General features: G+C 40.4%; 1 protein-coding gene across 2 annotated transcripts in view; it reads left to right on the forward strand.

The window, feature by feature from the left end:
- Nucleotides 1-2982: 2982 nt before the first annotated feature.
- GCFC2 (GC-rich sequence DNA-binding factor 2) overlaps nucleotides 2983-17766 on the forward strand; it is a 49358-nt gene continuing 34574 nt past the window's right edge. The window contains exons 1-4 of one of the 2 annotated variants that reach the window (XM_001145277.6): nucleotides 2983-5493; nucleotides 9400-9528; nucleotides 13653-13877; nucleotides 14789-14886. In XM_001145277.6, the coding sequence (XP_001145277.3) occupies nucleotides 5229-5493; nucleotides 9400-9528; nucleotides 13653-13877; nucleotides 14789-14886 (717 nt within the window). In that variant the 5' untranslated portion in view covers nucleotides 2983-5228. Of the gene's footprint in view, nucleotides 5628-9399; nucleotides 9529-13652; nucleotides 13878-14788; nucleotides 14887-17766 lie in introns of both variants that reach the window. The other variant, XM_016948856.2, reaches the window with a different exon arrangement.

The raw sequence follows: 17766 nt of genomic DNA on the forward strand, positions 1-17766 counted from the left end.
ATATGAGTATCGGGAAAAGCTGTTTGGAGAAATACAGTTTTGCTCTTTGCCTTTTTCCTGTGCCCATAGGTAACTCCGTGGAGCATCTTCTACTTTAAAGTTGCACCTTCTTGGGTACATTTGGGTACATTTGGGGAAAGGGGCTATCTCACAGCCACTCCTAAGCCAGCGTGTTCAGTAGCCTGCTTCTCTCCTATCATCCACTCCATCTCCTTTGACACCCTCAGCTCAGAATCGTGGAGCCACCAACTTTTCCTCATCCACCACCTGACCTCAGCTGCCAACTCTTTCAATCTCAACAGCAATGTTAAGATTGTATTTGGAGGCTGGGCACGGTGGCTCATGCCTGTAACCCCAGCACTTTTGGAGGCTGAGGCAGGCGGATCACCTGAGGTCAGCAGTTTGAGACCATCCTGGCCAACATGGCAAAACCCTGTCTCTACTTAAAATACAAAAATTAGCAGGGCGTGATGGCGGACATCTGTAATCCCAGCTACTCAGGAGGCTGACGCAGGAGAATCGCTTGAACATAGGAGGCAGAGGTAGCAGTGAGCTGAGATCGCGCTACTGCACTCGAACTTCTCACTGACCCTCATTCCTCTCAGATTCCAGAATACAACCATCCCCCACCCTCCACCTCAGATTCTGAAGTTTTTCTCTACCCTTTGAAATTCTTCACACCTCTCTTTACCCTAGAGTTCCAAAATCTACCATGCATGTATGTCCCAAATATTATATAGGACATATTTATACTAAAAAGCTACTCCTGTTTTATCTGAATTTCAAGTTTTACCAGGTATTCTATATTTTTTCTAAATCTGGCAACTATCCCTCAGAGTCATCGCTCTGCTTTCCCTGGGGACAGAGGAGAAAACTCAGGATTCCTCCCCCTTTATTAAATAAGTTATCTTTATTTCATCCTCTCCCACCAAGGCAACACCCAGAGAAAATAATTTTTTCTCACTTCTTTCCCTTAGAACAAATATTTGATTTCTGTTTTAAATAGCAGAGTTTTTTCTATCTCCATCATATATCACCTATCTCTTAACATGTTTGCATTTAACAAGTTAGAGTGACTTGTTTTCCAGTTTTATTTTCGTGAGTGAACACAGATGTTTCAGAATTGCCTCATCCAACCATTTAGTTCATTGTGTTCATGTCAGTTGTGCACTAAACACTATACTAGGTATAGGATATCAAAATGAGTAAAAGAAGGGCTCTGTCTGGGGAGGCAGTGTCTTTTAAAATGGGAAAGTAAACAATGAGTCCACATTAGCAGATGGCTCTGAACTCAGCTGAGAACAGTAAACTCTGCCTAGCGTTTTCACATTTTGGTTTAACATCGTTTGTGAGTTAGTGACTTTTGAAGGGAAAGAACAGCCTTCTAGAACACCAACGTCACACTTAGATTGTCCTTAAATAAACTGCTCCCTTTTAAGCAACACTGGGAGTGAATTCTGTCCTGCTGACCCCCTTTCCAATTGCAACAAACACCTAAAATGACTTTGGAAGCTGGCAGAGAACCCTTTTTGAGGAGGTGCAGACAGATATCCCCTTATGGTGAACAACTTCTACACTTAAATAACCTTACTCACTTTGAATAGATTCTTATTAGTTTTCCTTTTGGGGGGCTATTTAGGTTTCTAAATTTTGAGGTACCTAATATTTACATGCTGTTACAATCTGATATGAAGTTCATCAATGATTAAGTTATTTGGACGATTTTTTAAGACTTCTTTTTCTTTTTTTTTTTTTTTTTTAGGAGATGGAGTCTCACTCTGTCACCAGGCTGGAGTGCAGTGGTGCAGTCTCGGCTCACTGCAACCTCCGCCTCCTGGGTTCAAGTGATTCTTCTGCTTCAGCCTCCCAAGTAGCTGGGATTACAGGCATGGGCCACCATGCCCGGCTAATTTTTGTATTTTTAGTAGAGATGGGGTTTCACCATGTTGGTCATGCTGGTCTTGAACTCCTGACCTCGTGATCCGCCCACCTCGGCCTCCCAAAGTGCTGGGATTACTGGCATGAGCCACTGCGCCCAGCCTTCTTAAGGGTGATTAATACTTAGTATCTGCTCTAGGACCTTGCTATTTAGAGTGATCCTCAGACAAGTATCCTTGCCTTCACCTGGGAGCTTGCTAGAAATGAAGACTCTTGGTTCCTACACAGAGCAGCTCAATCAGTATCTATATGTCCACACTATTTCCATGTGCTTTGAAGAACATTAGATTTGATGAGCATTAGTCTAGCGCTTAGCATGGTGCCTGTGCTAGTAGGTGTATAATAAACACTGACTGAATTGTACGATATATTAATATGTTTCCTTAAGAGTGCATAACGGAACACTGAATTTCTCTCCAATTACAATCACGATCATCTTCCTCATTCTCCTCACTGTTTCAAAATGCTAGTCTTAGCTGGGCATTGGGGTATGCGCGTGTAGTCCCAGATCCTCAGGAGGCTAAGGTGGGAGGATCACTGAGCCCAGTAGGTCAAGGCCACAGTGAGCTGTATTTGCACCATCGCACTGGGTGGCAGAGCAAGACTCTGTCCATAAAATTAACTAAGCTAAAAATTATAGTCTCCTGTTTGGTTTAGCATTAACTACTGTATAGTGTAATTTGGAAAGATGTCCTCCTCTGCTGAGGGAGTATAGAGCAGTATCCACGGCAGAACTTGGGAATTCTGCATGGAAAGATGGCATCTGAAAAGCACTGGACCGAACGCAACCCACGTCTCCATCTCCAGTCTTTAAAGTTTATTCTAACCACAAGGAGCACTTGGTCCATGATAGGAAGCTGTTCTTTCAGATGCCACAAGTATCTCTATTCTCCAGAAATATCCTTTTCACACCATTTGCCAATTTTCCAAAAAAAAAAAAAAGTAGTTCTCTAATTTTACCTGGATTTAAAAAGAGAAGCCTCTCTTTATAATAAGACATTAATAACTTGTGAATAACTGATAATACTGTATCATATAATTTCCCAAATTTACATCAAGGAGTTTCAGTTTATTGAGAAAAGCCAAGAAAAAAAGACAAAGCCAAGAAAAAAGAATTCTGGGGCTAGATCAATCAGAGAAACTTTGCCTCTTCTCGATTCCTTTGGTGACATATAGTCAGTGATACAATGGTAAATGTTTAATGACTGGATATCTGGGAGAAACACCTGGACTTCTAAGGTCTTCCAATTTATATGGTATAAGTAGTCCCTTTATGGCTGATTTCAAGGTGCCAATATTGTGTCCGGAATTGGTGGGTTCTTGGTCTCACTGACTTCACGAATGAAGCTGCGGACCCTCGCGGTGAGTGTTACAGCTCTTAAGGTGGCGCGTCTGGAGTCTGTCCCTTCTGATGTTCAGATGTGTTTGGAGTTTTTTCCTTCTGGTGGGTTCATGGTCTCGCTGGGCTCAGGAGTGAAGCTGCAGATCTTCGCGGTGAGTGTTACAGCTCATAAAAGCCGCATGGACCCAAAGAGTCAGCAGTAGCAAGATTTATTGCAAAGAGCGAAAGAACAAAGCTTCCACAGTGTGGAAGAGGACCCCAGCGGGTTGCCACTGCTGGCTGAGGCAGCCTGCTTTTATTCTCTTATCTGGCCCCACCCACATCCTGCTGATTGGTAGAGCCCAGCAGCCTGTTTTGACAGGGCCGTGATTGGTGCGTTTACAATCCCTGAGCTAGATACAAAAGTTCTCCACCTCCCCATCAGATTAGTTAGATACAGAGTTTCCACACACAGGTTCTCCAAGGCCTCCCCAGAGCAGCTAGATACAGAGTGTCTATTGGTGCACTCACAAACCTTGAGCTAAACACAGGGTGCTGATTGGTGTGTTTACAAACCTTGAGCTAGATACAGAGTGCTGATTGGTGTTTTTACAATCCCTGAGCTAGACATAAAGGTTCTCCAAGGCCCCACCAGAGCAGCTAGATACAGAGTGTCGATTGGTGCACTCACAAACCTTGAGCTAAACACAGGGTGCTGATTGGTGTATTTACAATCCCTGAGCTAGACATAAAGACTCTCTATGTCCCCATCAGACTCAGGACCCCAGCTGGCTTCACCTAGTGGATCCTGCACCGGGGCTGCAGGTGGAGCTGCCTGCCAGTCCGCGCCGTGCGCTCGCACTCCTCAGCCATTGGGTGGTTGATGGGACTGGGCGCCGTGGAGCAGGGGGTGGTGCTCGTCGGGGATGCTCGGGTGGCACAGGAGCCCATGGAGTGGATGGGAGGCTCAGGCATGGCGGGCTGCAGGTCCCGAGCCCTGCCCCGCGGGAAGGCAGCTAAGGCCCGGCGAGAAATCGAGCACAGCGCCGGTGGGCCGGCACTGCTAGGGGACCCAGTACACCCTCTGTAGCCACTGGCCCGGGTGCCAAGTCCCTCACTGCCCGGGGCTGGCAGGGCCGGCCGGCTGCTCCGAGTGCAGGCCCGCCAAGCCCATGCCCACCCGGAACTCCAGCTGGCCCACTGTCACCTCTCAATATGACGCCACTAAACATGGAGTTGATAACAGGTGTGCAGTAGCTCAACATTATATAGTATTTCTACCATACAGATACAGTAGTAGACAGAGCTTGATGAATATAGAACAAATTTGCCTCAGACAATAGCTTTTTGTTTTTAGATAGTTTCTTTAAGGGTGAAAACATTTAACCAGGCTCTCTTGAAGCCCTGCTGCCTGGGGGAAGTCATTTGATTTTTGCTAGTCTGTATGCATTGTTTATGTACAGACTTTATGGTTTTGTTCTCAAAGGCATCTCCTCCTACCCCGAGCCTCACACTACTGGGGTTTCGTTTGTTTTAAATCTTGGTTTGAGGGGGCACTCTCTCCAGAAAGTAAAAGACAACGGATCTGGCTCCAGTCCAGGACGGAAAGCATAACGCTTGATTTCTGGATGGGGTTTGCACAAGGACAGCACGTGAGTTCTGCTCTCCGTGGGACTCAGACCGGATAGGCCGTGAAAATCTCTAAGGTGTCAGTCCACGCAACCTAACCTGGCAAAGGGAATGCTTTGCAAACTCTCCAGACTCAGGCCCCAGAACAGAACTCGGCCTACCAGATCCAGGGAGGCAAAGCACGCAGGCACAGACAGAGTAGCGGGCAGCAGAAGGCAGGCGGGACGGGCGCGCGCACTCGGCGGCCAGGCGAGGCGGGAGCGCGCCCTGGGGGGCGGGCACTGAAGCTGCTGCTTGCGGTTCAGCGGGTCCTAGGGCGCCGGGCGCTCGGGCCTCGGCCATGGCTCACAGGCCGAAAAGGACTTTTCGGCAGCGCGCGGCCGATTCCAGCGACAGCGATGGCGCCGAGGAGTCGCCTGCTGAGCCTGGGGCGCCGAGGGAACTTCCGGTCCCGGGTTCTGCGGAGGAAGGGCCGCTCTCTGGAGGAGGCCGCGCGCAGGTGGCGGGACGGCCCCACCGGGTTCGGGGCCCTCGTGGCCGGGGCCGGGTCTGGGCGAGCTCCCGGCGCGCCACGAAAGCGGCTCCCCGCGCGGACGAAGGCTCAGGTGTCCAGGGAGACGCGGGGAAGCGGGGAGGTGACGGCACAGGGCGGGAAGGGGCCGCGGGGTCTCTGGATCCTTCTCTGGGGGTTCTATAACTTGCTGCCGACCACAAGCCATGCTGAGTCTAAGTCCAGAAGGTAGTGAGCGAGAAAACAGCTCGAGCACTTGCCCGCTATCTGCATCTACCTTTTGGACTCCTTGGGGGAGATAAAACAATCGTGTACAGTTGGGAGGCTCTTCGTTTTCACCATCAGATGACTCCACCAGTTATAACTAACACAGTTATCAAAGTTTATGAAGAACCTAAGCTGTCACAACAGAGTTCAATACTTTCTAATACTATTAAGGAGGCAGAAGTTATATGTACCTTTTAGACACTTGACCAACTTACCTTTCTTGAAAACAGCCAGAATAGTACAAGAGTCTAGGTTTTGGGACATTCCCCTTTGCTTATTTTCTTTTTTCACCAGTTATTTGCAAAAACTAATAGTAATATATACAACACAAAGAAGCATGATAGAGATTCATGACACTGTAGATTGTACCAGTAATGGTGTTAGATATAGTGTCGTCATTTTGAAGTACCTTTGAGTTCTTAAATACAGGTGTAAGGCAGCATAAAATCGTTTAAATAAAATGTGCTGCTCTGAGTTGGAATTGTAGCTTAATGAGGAATACGGTTTTTGATTAGTCTTGAGATCTAAAATCTTCCTATTATTTTTTATTCTCATTAAAGTGATTTTTATTAATTTATTGAGAAGTAAAAATTGTATATACTTACGGTGTACAACGTGATGTTTGAAATGTGTCTACAGTGACTAAATGGAGCTAATTAACATTTGCTTTACCTTAGGTACTTACTTTTTTTTGTGGTGAGAACACTTACTATCTACTCTTACTAATTTTCAAGTATGCAATGCATTGTTATTAATTTTAGTCACCGTGTTGTAGAATAGAATTCCTCTTGTTTAATTAAAATGTGTGCCCTTTGACCAGTATCTCCCCAACTACCCTCAACCTCAGTCCCTTCTAACCACTACTCGACTCTGCTTCTGTGATTTCTGATTTCCACTTTTTTAGATTACACATGTGAGATCATGTGGTGTTTGTCTCTCTGTGCCTGTCTTATTTCATGTAACATAATGTCCTCCAGGTTTATGATCTTCGTGATTTCTTGGTCTTTCTTGTGACCTTCTATTTGTCTAAAGTTTTCATGACCTTTTATATTTGTTTTCTGGTTAAACTTTGTAGATGAAAGTTGAAGTCAGGAGTTCCTTTTCTCTTGCCTTCTAGAATACTGGTTCTCAAACTCTTTGGGATTTGGACCTCTTTTAGACTCTTAGAAATGATTAAGGATTCCAAAGAGCTTTTGTTTCAGTAGGTTATACCTATCAATATTTATCACACTAAAAATAAAATTTATTAATTCACTTAAAATCTATTACATGTAAGGATAAGTAAGATTTTTGTGAAAAGTATTACCCCAAAAAAGGAAGAGTAGCATTGTTTTCAATTTACAGATCTCTTTAATGTCTGGCAAAATATTAATAGAAGACAGATGAATTGTCATAGGTGTTTCTGCTTTTAATCTGTTGTGCTATTTTGTTTTGGTTGAAGTATTTGAAGAAAATACAGCCTCTGACAGATACATGGTTAAGACGAGTACTTAATAGCCTTTTTAGATCATTGAGGGTGTTGTGCTTTAATATAACACAGCTCAACAAGTAATAAACTAATCCTTAAAAGTTAGTTGCGGGCCAGGCGCAGTGGCTCACACCTGTAATCCCAGCACTTTGGGAGGCCAAGGCAGGCGTATCAAGAGATCAGGAGTTCGAGCCCAGCCTGGCCAACGTGGTGAAACCCCATCTCTACTAAAAATACAAAAATTAGCCAGGCATGGTGGTGGGTGCCTGTAATCCCAGCTACTCAGGAGGCTGAGGCAGAGAATCACTTGAACCTGGGAGGCAGAGGTTGCAGTGAGCTGAGATTGTGCCACTACACTCTAGCCTGGGTGACAGAGTGAGACTCTTATCTCAAAAAAAAAAAAAAAAAAAAAAAAGTTGCCAAATGGAATCTTAAACCATATGATTAAATTTGGGGTGCTCTTACCTTAAAACTCTGTTCTGTTTTGTACTTTGGATCTTTTACTCATGAACAATTGGTAACATCTTGCATTATTTGGAAGGTATTCATTAGCTGAGTTTGCAGATCTTGCAAATGTTGGAGCATTTTATTGTACAATACCAAAAAAATCATAGTATTACCACTGATTAATCAGTCTGTAAGTACTGGAAAGCTGTTAGGTTCACAGTAGAGAATATAAGTTTTCCAAAATCTCAATTTTCACTTGAAATCTCTCATTTTATTGATAGGCACAACTGGGCTCATGTTTTGAGAAAATGTTTGTCAGATAGCCATGTCTGAATAATCAGTTTGTTAGACATTCTTTCAAGTAAAATGGTGATGCTTCTTAAAAACAATGTCTAGTTCAGCTTGCAACTCAGTCACACAAATGCTTTTCCTTAAGGCAGCCATTGCATTTCAAGATGCAGCAAAAGTGCCTTATGAATACTTTGATTTTGTCACAAAGAATATTAAACATGTGTACTCAAGGGTCAAAATTTAATAAAATAACAATTTTTTAATTACTTCATGAAGAGCAACTGGCTTTTTTCTGCCATGTGAGGTAAGGTAAAATACCATAACTGCTACTACAAATTGATTCATTCATGCCAAGAGCCTAGCAGTTTTACCCATCACTGCCTTTACTTCATTATATAAATGTCAACATGGTAAAAAGAACAAATAACATGTTATTATTGTGATGAAAGTAGTTTTAATTTCACAGACTCTCTGAAAGAGTCTCAAGGACCTCCAGGGATTGATAAACCATGCTTTAAGACCCACTGCTTTGGTGTTAATCCACTTTGGAAACAGGTATGGATTGTCATAAATGACAATATCTAAGAAAGATGTGAGCTGCAGCTATATATTTTTTAGTGTTTTAAATTTTGATTTTACTCCAGCCTTTTTTGAACTGTATGTAGGTCTTCTAACTAAGGTAGAAAATTAAAATTAATGAGTACTATGTAATCTTATGTTTTAAGGTTACTCATAAAGATTGCAAATTTATTGTGGATTAAGAAATCCTTTCTTGTCAGTAATGTCAAGAATTCCTTTATTTTGTTCATTCAGTTTTCACAACACCCCTGTGGGTTTTATCTTGGTGTTATCTTTGTTTAACAGATTAATTGAATTTAACAGACTATTTACCTTCCCAAATCATGCATTGAAAAGATGGACCCGTGGTTTAATATTGACCAAAGTGCTCGTTACAATATTTCTTGCCACCAGCCGTTGAAATATGGCATACTATAAAGAGAGCCTAAATTCTGAAGTTGGCTGGGATTAGGTTGACAGCCCTACTTCTCCACTGCCCGAGTTGGTGTTCTTTATCCTCTCAATCCTTAGTGAACTCATCAGAAATAGCATTTACTTTATAGAATTACAGGTATTAAATAAGTCATGTAAAACAGGTTTCAGTGTGCCTAGTACATAGTATACATTAAATATTTTTCTTTTCTACTTATTCACAATCATTACTTTTCTAAATATTACTTCAATTTTTGTCGCTTTTTTTTTCTCTAATGCCTCCTTCCCTTTTCTCATTGCATACTTTTGGAAATATATTATTAGATGCCTAGATAATACAAATAGGGTCTTTGTACACTTAGTAGATCATTCAGTTGCTTAAGAAAGAAAGTTGGAGGAAGATCAATATGTCTACTTTAATATATGGACTAGGATTAAAACACCGTATTATACATATGCCATGTGTTGTTCAGAATTTCAACTATTAATTCCATTATTTTGACTCTTTTTCGTTGTATTTTTAAAATGTCCTGTTAGAATCCAGAACCCTTGAGGTGTCCACAGATGAAGAGGATGAAATACATCACTCCTCAGAAAGTAAGGATGATCAAGGTTTGTCTTCTGACAGCTCTAGCTCTCTTGGAGAAAAAGAACTTTCATCAACAGGTTAGTAATTTGTATGATTTTGGTTAAGAATTTTATTTTTAATATAGTGTTTTTGATATAGTTATTAATGACATAACAAACTCTAGTGACATATGGGGCAAGTAGGTCATTAATGATGATTGGCAGAGTGCCAAAATTGCTCATTTTTATTACATTTTAACATGCACAGGTCAGACAGCTTATAAGTAGCAGGGCTAGGATTCAAACCCAGTTTGTTCTGGAGCCTGTATTCTTCTTAATCACTGTGCTATACTGGGTGATTGACATTGATACTTGAAGGATGGTAAGAATTTGTCAGGGAGGATGTTTCAGGTATAGGATGTAGCATATCTGAAACTCTAGGGAAGGTATGTAATATGTGCAGGAAGCTAAAAATAGCTCTGGCTGAAAGTATTTGGTTGCGAGTTTAAGGAAAAGAAAACAGGAAGGACAAGTTGGAGTCAGATTATACAGGGCTTAGGGAACCACTGAAAATTTTATACAGATGACATGAATGTTTTTGTGTCTTAGAAAGATCAGTCTAGTTCAGGGGTTGGCAAATCTGGCCCACCACCTGTTTTTGTAAACAAAGTTTTATTAAAACACAATCACAGTCTTTCAGTTACTTAATATTTGTGGGTGCTTTTGCACTGCAGCAGCAGAGTTGAGAAGTTGCCACAAAGACCCTATGGCCCACAAAGTCAAAAATATTTATCTGGCATCTTACAGAGGTTTATAACTTGTTTTGTGCCGTGGACTCCTTTTTCAGTCTAGTGAAGCCTAAGATCCCTTCTGAGAAAATAAAGTAAAATACATAGCTTTGTAAAGGAAACAAATTATATTGAAATAAAATTATTAAAATTAAAATATATTTTATGACGCTTGTAATATAGTAACAAGTGCTTCTGTGCTTCTTTTTTTTTTTTTTTTTTTTTTTTTTTTTGAGATGGAGTCTCACTCTGTTGCCCAGGCTGGAGTGTAGGGGCGCGATCTGGGTTCACTGCAAGCTCCACCTCCCAGATGCACGTCATTCTCCTGCCTTAGCCTCTTGAGTAGCTAGGACTACAGGCCACCACCCCTGGCTAATTTTTTGTATTTTTAGTAGAGATGGGGTTTCACCGTGTTAGCCAGGATGGTCTCGATCTCCTGACCTCTTGATCTGCCCACCTTGGACTCTCAAAGTGCTGGGATTACAGACATGAGCCACCACACCCGGCCATAAGTGCTTCTTTATTAACCTATTAAATAACAACAACCAGTAGCTCTGTAACCTTGTAATTTTGTTTCTTCTCCATGTCCACAAGGTACAGAAATACTAAGCGATTAAGCCAATATTAAGAACTGAAATCTAGTAAACAGTTGAAGCCTTGTCTAGATTCTAGATACAGTGCTATTCAGTAAAATTTTCTGTGGTTTGGAAAAATTTTCTATCTTCACTGTCCATATGGTAGCCACTAGTCACAAGTGGCTGTTGAGCTCTTGAAATGTGGCTATAGTGAGACTGAGAAATTGAATTTTTAGTTATATTTGAATACTCACATAGGGCTAGTGGCTACTGTACCAAACAATGCTACTATAAAAGATGGCGGATTAGACCAGGTGCCATGGCTCATGCCTGCAGTTTGGGAGGCCGAGGTGGATGGATCACCTGAGGTCAGGAGTTTGAGACCAACCTGGCCAAAATGGTGAAACCCTGGCTTTACTAAAAATGTAAAAATTAGCCAGGCATGGTGGCATGCGCCTGTAATTCAGGGGGCTGAGGCAAAAGAATTGCTTGAACCTGGGAGGCAGAGGTTGCAGTGAGCAGAGATCATGCCAGTGCACTCCAGCCTGGGCAACAGAGCAAGACTCCATCTCAAAACCAAACAAACAAAAAAAGATGGTGGATTAAACAGGATAAGGCAGTGGTTGTAAAGTGTTGGCAGCACTGCCCCCACCTAAGGAGAGAGGGCAGCGTTTGAAAATGTATGGGATTATTTAAATGATTATAGTAGTTGAGTTGTTGCTGGCACATAGTGCCCTAGAGGCAAGGGATGATAAGTGTCTTAACAGGAGTGCAGAACAGTTAAGCACAGTGAATTGCCCCTCCCCCATGCTCATTGAGAAACGCTGATTAAAAATTGAAAACTTGTCCTGTGAGGAACACCTGAAAGTTCAAAGGACTTATTGGCTGGAGAAGAAAAGATGGAGGAATGTGTTAATTTTAAGGGCTGGCATGTGGAAGAAGAGCATTTATTTGTGTTCTGATGAATAACTGCCTCAAAATAGTCCCTCTAGCAGAGATTACTTATTACTAATAGAAGATGATAATTTACCTCTCAGCCCTAGATGATTGCATATCAGATAGGATGATATATGTGAAGAATTATTCATAAGTTATAAATTTGTAAAAGCATGATGTATTTATTATTGAATAATATGCTGACATTATTGATTCCTCCCATGTCTGCCCAGCATCTGCTGTGTGAGAACCCTTGAACAAGGTATTGAATATGCAGAAACAGGACAGATGCAATACTCTTCTCTTCCTTGATCTTTTACTTCTTTATTTTCACTTGAGCAGTTACCTTTATGTAGCACTAATATCTTACTAGTGTGTCCCATTGCTTGTGACTTACTAATTAAACCCTACCGAGTCACCTGCAAGAAAATCACTTCCAAAATAAGTATTTCTGTGTCCACATTCATACACTTGAGTATTTGAACCTAAATGTCTTATCTTAATCCTGCCTGCACATTAAAATCCTCTAGGGAGCTATAAAAACATACTTCTGCTCAGCTCTGCCTCAGATCAACATCTGAATCACTGGTATAGAGGCCTGGGTATGTCAAGCTTCTCAGGTGACTCTGATGTGTAGCCAGGGTCAAGAATTGCTACTATAACCTGCTGTGATGGTTTTGAATCTTAAATGCTTTGGGAGGAGGAAGAGACACCTGACCTTCATCATGTCCCTGACAGTAGTCTATAAATAATTACTAATCTATAAAAAAGCAAATCACTTCATTTTATATTACTTGTTCTTGATGAATATTTATTGACTTCTAGTGATTTCTTTATTGCTTCATGATTCACTCAAGGACTTTTAATTTTCCCTAGGGCCGATGTCAAGCATATTGGTCTGTGATTTCTAAAATCTTTCTCTTTTTTTGTTTGTTTCAAACATGGGAGCTTTTGTGCATCTCCAAGTACATGGCATTTTTCTGTTTATTTCTCAAAGAATTTGGGTTAACTTGTGGGAAAGTTTAGAAAATTTCACTTCAGCCTCAGTAGCTTGACATCTTTTTAGTAGTTTGAAATGCCTAAAATGGTGAAAATTTCTCTCGCTGTTTCTTTAATGTAGTATTTTTCTTAAAAAACCGTTTTTTCCAGAATGAAGATAAATTTCACCTTAGATCATGCATGAAGAAACTCGTTTTAAATTGGAAGAGTTTATGCTAATGATGTTTATGCTGTACAAAATAAAGAAAAAAAATAAGACTCTCTTAAGAGTTGTTGTCATTTAAAATTTTTCACCTGGTAAATGAACCTGATTATTTTCTTTACACTTCTTAATGTCTCATGTTTATTCACGTGGGGCTCACTACAGAACCGCAGAGGCTAATTTGGCTTTGCTCTGTTACTGTTTGTAGTATGTTTCTGATTTCTTGTAAGTGTGGGTAGGAGGGAAGGAGGGAAGGAGCGAAGGAGGACATCATAGTGTAGTATCTCTCTTAGTTGGTAAGTCAGGCTGGTCTGTCATTGATCCTTCTAACTTCTGTAGCTCTCACTGATTGGGGAACACCACACTCAGCCCTCTCCACATCCCTACGCTGATGATCTCAGAGCTTCCAGAAATGAGAAATAGCGACCCCTCAACAAAGTGAGCAGTACCTGATGAGTAAGAGAGTTAAAAGATAAAGTGAAGCAGTTTCAGTATATTTTCTGATACTTCTAGATTTGGTTGATTTTTCTAAGTTGTATTTAATCTCTATTAAGTTTTCTTCCTTTGCTGATACAGATTTTGAGCCATTTATTAAAGTCTCATTCATATATCAAAATAGCAAATAATTTAGGAAAATGGTGCTTTTTTCTTTTTCTTAAATGTGAGGAATATTTACTTACATTGGTCTTTGGTTTTTAGTGTCCTCATCTTTGTTTCCTTCAGTTAAGATCCCAGATGCAGCTTTTATTCAGGCAGCCCGCAGAAAACGTGAATTGGCCAGGGCCCAAGATGACTATATTTCTTTGGATGTACAACATACCTCCTCCATCTCTGGTATGAAGAGAGAGAGCGAAGATGACCCTGAGAGTGAGCCTGATGACCATGAAAAGAGAATACCATTTACTCTAAGACCTCAAACACTTAGACAAAGGATGGCTGAGGAATCAAGTATGTATTTACCAATATATGAAGATTAGGATATTTTTTATTAGAATATAATATGAGAGAATCTCCATAAAAAATGTAATATGCTGTCTCACATTTTATAGTGTTGATCATGGTTTTTAACATCGATTTGGTCCATGATATTGTGACCTCTAAAAGATGTATCTGTATCAAAATGTTATTATCAAGGAGTATGTGTAATAATGTTTATTAATGCCTGACCTCCCACCTTGATGTTTTTGGACAGGTTTAAAAAAATGTGCAGTATCTTACTTTCAAAGCATTGAAAACGATCGTTTTTACCTGTATAAATATATTTTTTTTAACATGGAAGCATCTATAGAGATTTTAGATGTCATGTATTAAAATCTTCCCTGCTGTAATAAAAAATTTCCTCTACCAATAATACTAAGCCTTAAAGGACTGTTTTCATATTTCTCATTTATGATATATGCATTTGACCAAGGTTTTTGTAACTTTAAATAATATTTTTTTCAGGAAAGGACTTAGTTCCTTACAATTTATTTTTAAGTGTTTGGATTCTCAGATAGTAATTGAGAGATCTTTGATAAGAAAAACCAAACATTTCATTCTTTCTCAGTTTTTTACAATATAGGGCTATAGTGTTTTGAGTGGGACAGTTTAGTGATAGGAGTGCAGGTTATGGAGTCAGATCCCAGGATCCAGCTTCCAGCTTCAACATAGTTCTAAGACAGTTACTTAACCTCCCAATATTTGCATTTCCTCATTTGTGAAATGAGGGCAGTAATAGTGCCTTCTTCCCAGAGTTATTGTGAAGAATAAATAACACGTCAAGTGGTGCTAAGCCTTTGTATAATCTCAAAAAATGTTGGCTTGCTGCAATTAAAATGGAAAAATACTAAACGTTTACATGTGAGCTTTTTTTCCGCTAGTAAGCAGAAATGAAGAAACAAGTGAAGAAAGTCAGGAAGATGAAAAGCAAGATACTTGGGAACAACAGCAAATGAGGAAAGCAGTTAAAATCATAGAGGTAATCATTTTTTATACCATGTGTATTAGATTCCTGTGGCTGCTATAACAAATTACCACAAACTTGGTGACTCAAAAGAACACACATTTATTCTCTCACAGCGTGGAGGCCAAAATCTGAAGTCAAGGTATTGGCAGCACCTTGCTTCTTCCAAAGGCCCTGGGGGGTTGTGGGGAGCGGTAATTCTTCCTTGCCTTTTGCAACTTCTGGTCATTCCAGGTGTTTCTTGGCTTGTGACTACGTAACTCCTCTCTCTGCCTCTGTCTTCACGTGGCTTTTTCCATGTCTCTACTGTGTGTTTTTCTCGTAAGGATGCTTGTCACTGGGTTTAGGGCCTACTCAGATAATCCAAGATCCTTCACTTAATTACACCCACAAAGACTCTTTTTCCAAATAAGGTCATGTTTGCACTTTCCAGGGATTATGTCATGGATGTATCTTTTGGGAGGCCTCCATTCAACCCACTACACTGTGCATATTATCTTATTTTCCACTAGATTATAAATACCTTCCACTTGAGGGTACTATTTTTTTAATCTTTAATTTTATAGTAATTGACAGTTTATATTGTACAGGTGCTTAAAAGTAAAGTTTAGCCCTCAAGCTTTACTTTTAAACGCCTGTTCTGTATAATACAAATATATCCAATTTTCTCTTTGGAGACTGTTTTTTTCACTTCACAATACAACAGAGACATCTCACCGCAATGGTATATCTACTTTGACTACACCTTAATGATTTCATAGCAACCTAGTGAATAGAGGTATTATCATTTATATATTAAATCTCATATGTGATTTCTCATATAATTTTTTATTGTAGTGAACCCTGTGGTAAATATTATACACAAATATGTTATACCTATATTATGATATGTAACTGTTACATTTCTGCATACACAAATAATAGTTTTGTGTTTTATTTAATTTTTTAAAAGATGTAAACAAAGTAAATATCCAACAATAGGGGTCTTGGTACAATACAGTAGGGTGGGATGAAGCGCTAAAAATGGTATCAGAAACCAAAGCTCGGGAGGCTGAGTCAGGTGGATCACTTGAGTCCAAAGAAGACTAGCCTGGGCAACATAGCCAAACCCTGCCGCTACAAAAAATACAAAAATTAGCCAGTCATGGTGGCACACACCTGTAGTCCTAGCTGCTTGGGGGGCTGAAGTGGGAGGATTGCTTGAGCCCAGGAGGTCAAGGCTGCAGTGAGCCAAGATCACGCCACTGCACTTCAGCGTGGGTGACAGAGTGAGACCCTGTCTCATTTAAGAAAAAAAAAAAAAACAACGTTAAAGCCCAGATTTGGCCAGGCATAGTGGCTCACACCTGTTACTCCAGCACTTCGGAAGGCCAAGGTGGAAGGATCACTTCAGCCCAGTAGTTTGAGACCAGCCTAAACAACACAGTGAGACCTGAGCTCTACTAAAAACAAATAAAACTAGCCAGGCATGGTGGCGCCTGCCTATAGTCCCAGCCACTTGGGAGGCTGAGCTGGGAGGATCACTTGAGCCCAGGAGTTCTGGGTGCAGTGAGCTATGATCACACCACTGCACTCCAGTCTGGGCAACAGAGTGAGACCCTGTCACTAAAAATAAATGAATGAATGAATGAATGTAAAGTTTAAACAAGTAGTGAGCTTTGAAACATAACAAATGTACTGTACTTGGGGTTAAAAGTCCTAGATTTGGGCTGTGGGTCTGCTGCTAGAATATAAGTTCTATGAGGTCAAGAATTGCAATCATAGTATACATCAGAGGTTCCCAAACTTTCTCATTCATGGAGCCGTTAGTGTCTTGGTAATTTTATCATGATACTTGTAAGCCAAAAGAAGTACCAAACAGTTCTATTTATTAAGTAGTCCAAAGAATTTTATACAATTTATGTCCTAAGAACTAACCATTTGGAAAAAATAATACAGATAAATTGAAGGCAAAACATTTTTATCTTTTTTTAAACAACCAAAATTCCTTACTAATGAGATGTGTGTTCCTGTTAGGCATTGCATGGCTTTTCAAACCTTGGAATCAGATTGGACACTGTCACTCTCATTTCCATACTGATGTTCACACAATACTTGTTTTTATCATAGCATCCTCCCAAAACCCAGCTCCACAAATATGACTTCATCAAAAGGAATGGAACACATTCTTTTTTTTTTTTTTGAGACAGAGTTTCTCTTTGTCGCCTAGGCTGGAGTACAGTGGCATGATCTCGGCTCACTGCAACCTCCACTTCCCAGGTTCAAGCAATTCTCGTGCCTCAGCTTCCTGAGTAGCTGGGACTACACGTACATACCACCACGCCTGACTGATTTTTTGTATTTTAGTAGAGATGGGGTTTCATCATGTTGCCTAGGCTGGTCTCAAACTCCTGAGCTCAGGCAGTCTGCCCACCTCAACCTCCCAAAGTGCTAGGATTACAAGCATGAGCCACTGTGTCTGGCCATATGGAACACATTCTAATGTAACTGTGAACTAAGAGCTAGTAGTCCAACAGATGTTGAGTATTACGGTTTTTCCCTAAAAAATTTAAAATGTCTCACTACACCCCTTTAAATTTGCTAGGATGCCTTTGCACACAGTTTAGGAACCACAATATGCATGCAATTTTGAATTCTGATTTCCTTGCTTGACATATTATAAATTATCTTCTCTTGTTTTTATATCGTTATAACAACTGATTTTAATAGCTACATAATATTCACTGGAGTCACTGAATCATAATCTTAACCATTCTTCATTTTGGACATTTTAGGTTATTTGCAATCTGATTTTTTTAAATTAACAAATAAGAATCAGTGAATATTTAATTATTTTCCTCCTCTCCTTTCTTTTGTTCAGTTGTGTGTTTTTGAACTATTCCTTTGTAATAATTG

Source organism: Pan troglodytes, chromosome 12 (assembly GCF_028858775.2).
Source record: "Pan troglodytes isolate AG18354 chromosome 12, NHGRI_mPanTro3-v2.0_pri, whole genome shotgun sequence".
NCBI lineage: Eukaryota > Metazoa > Chordata > Mammalia > Primates > Hominidae > Pan > Pan troglodytes.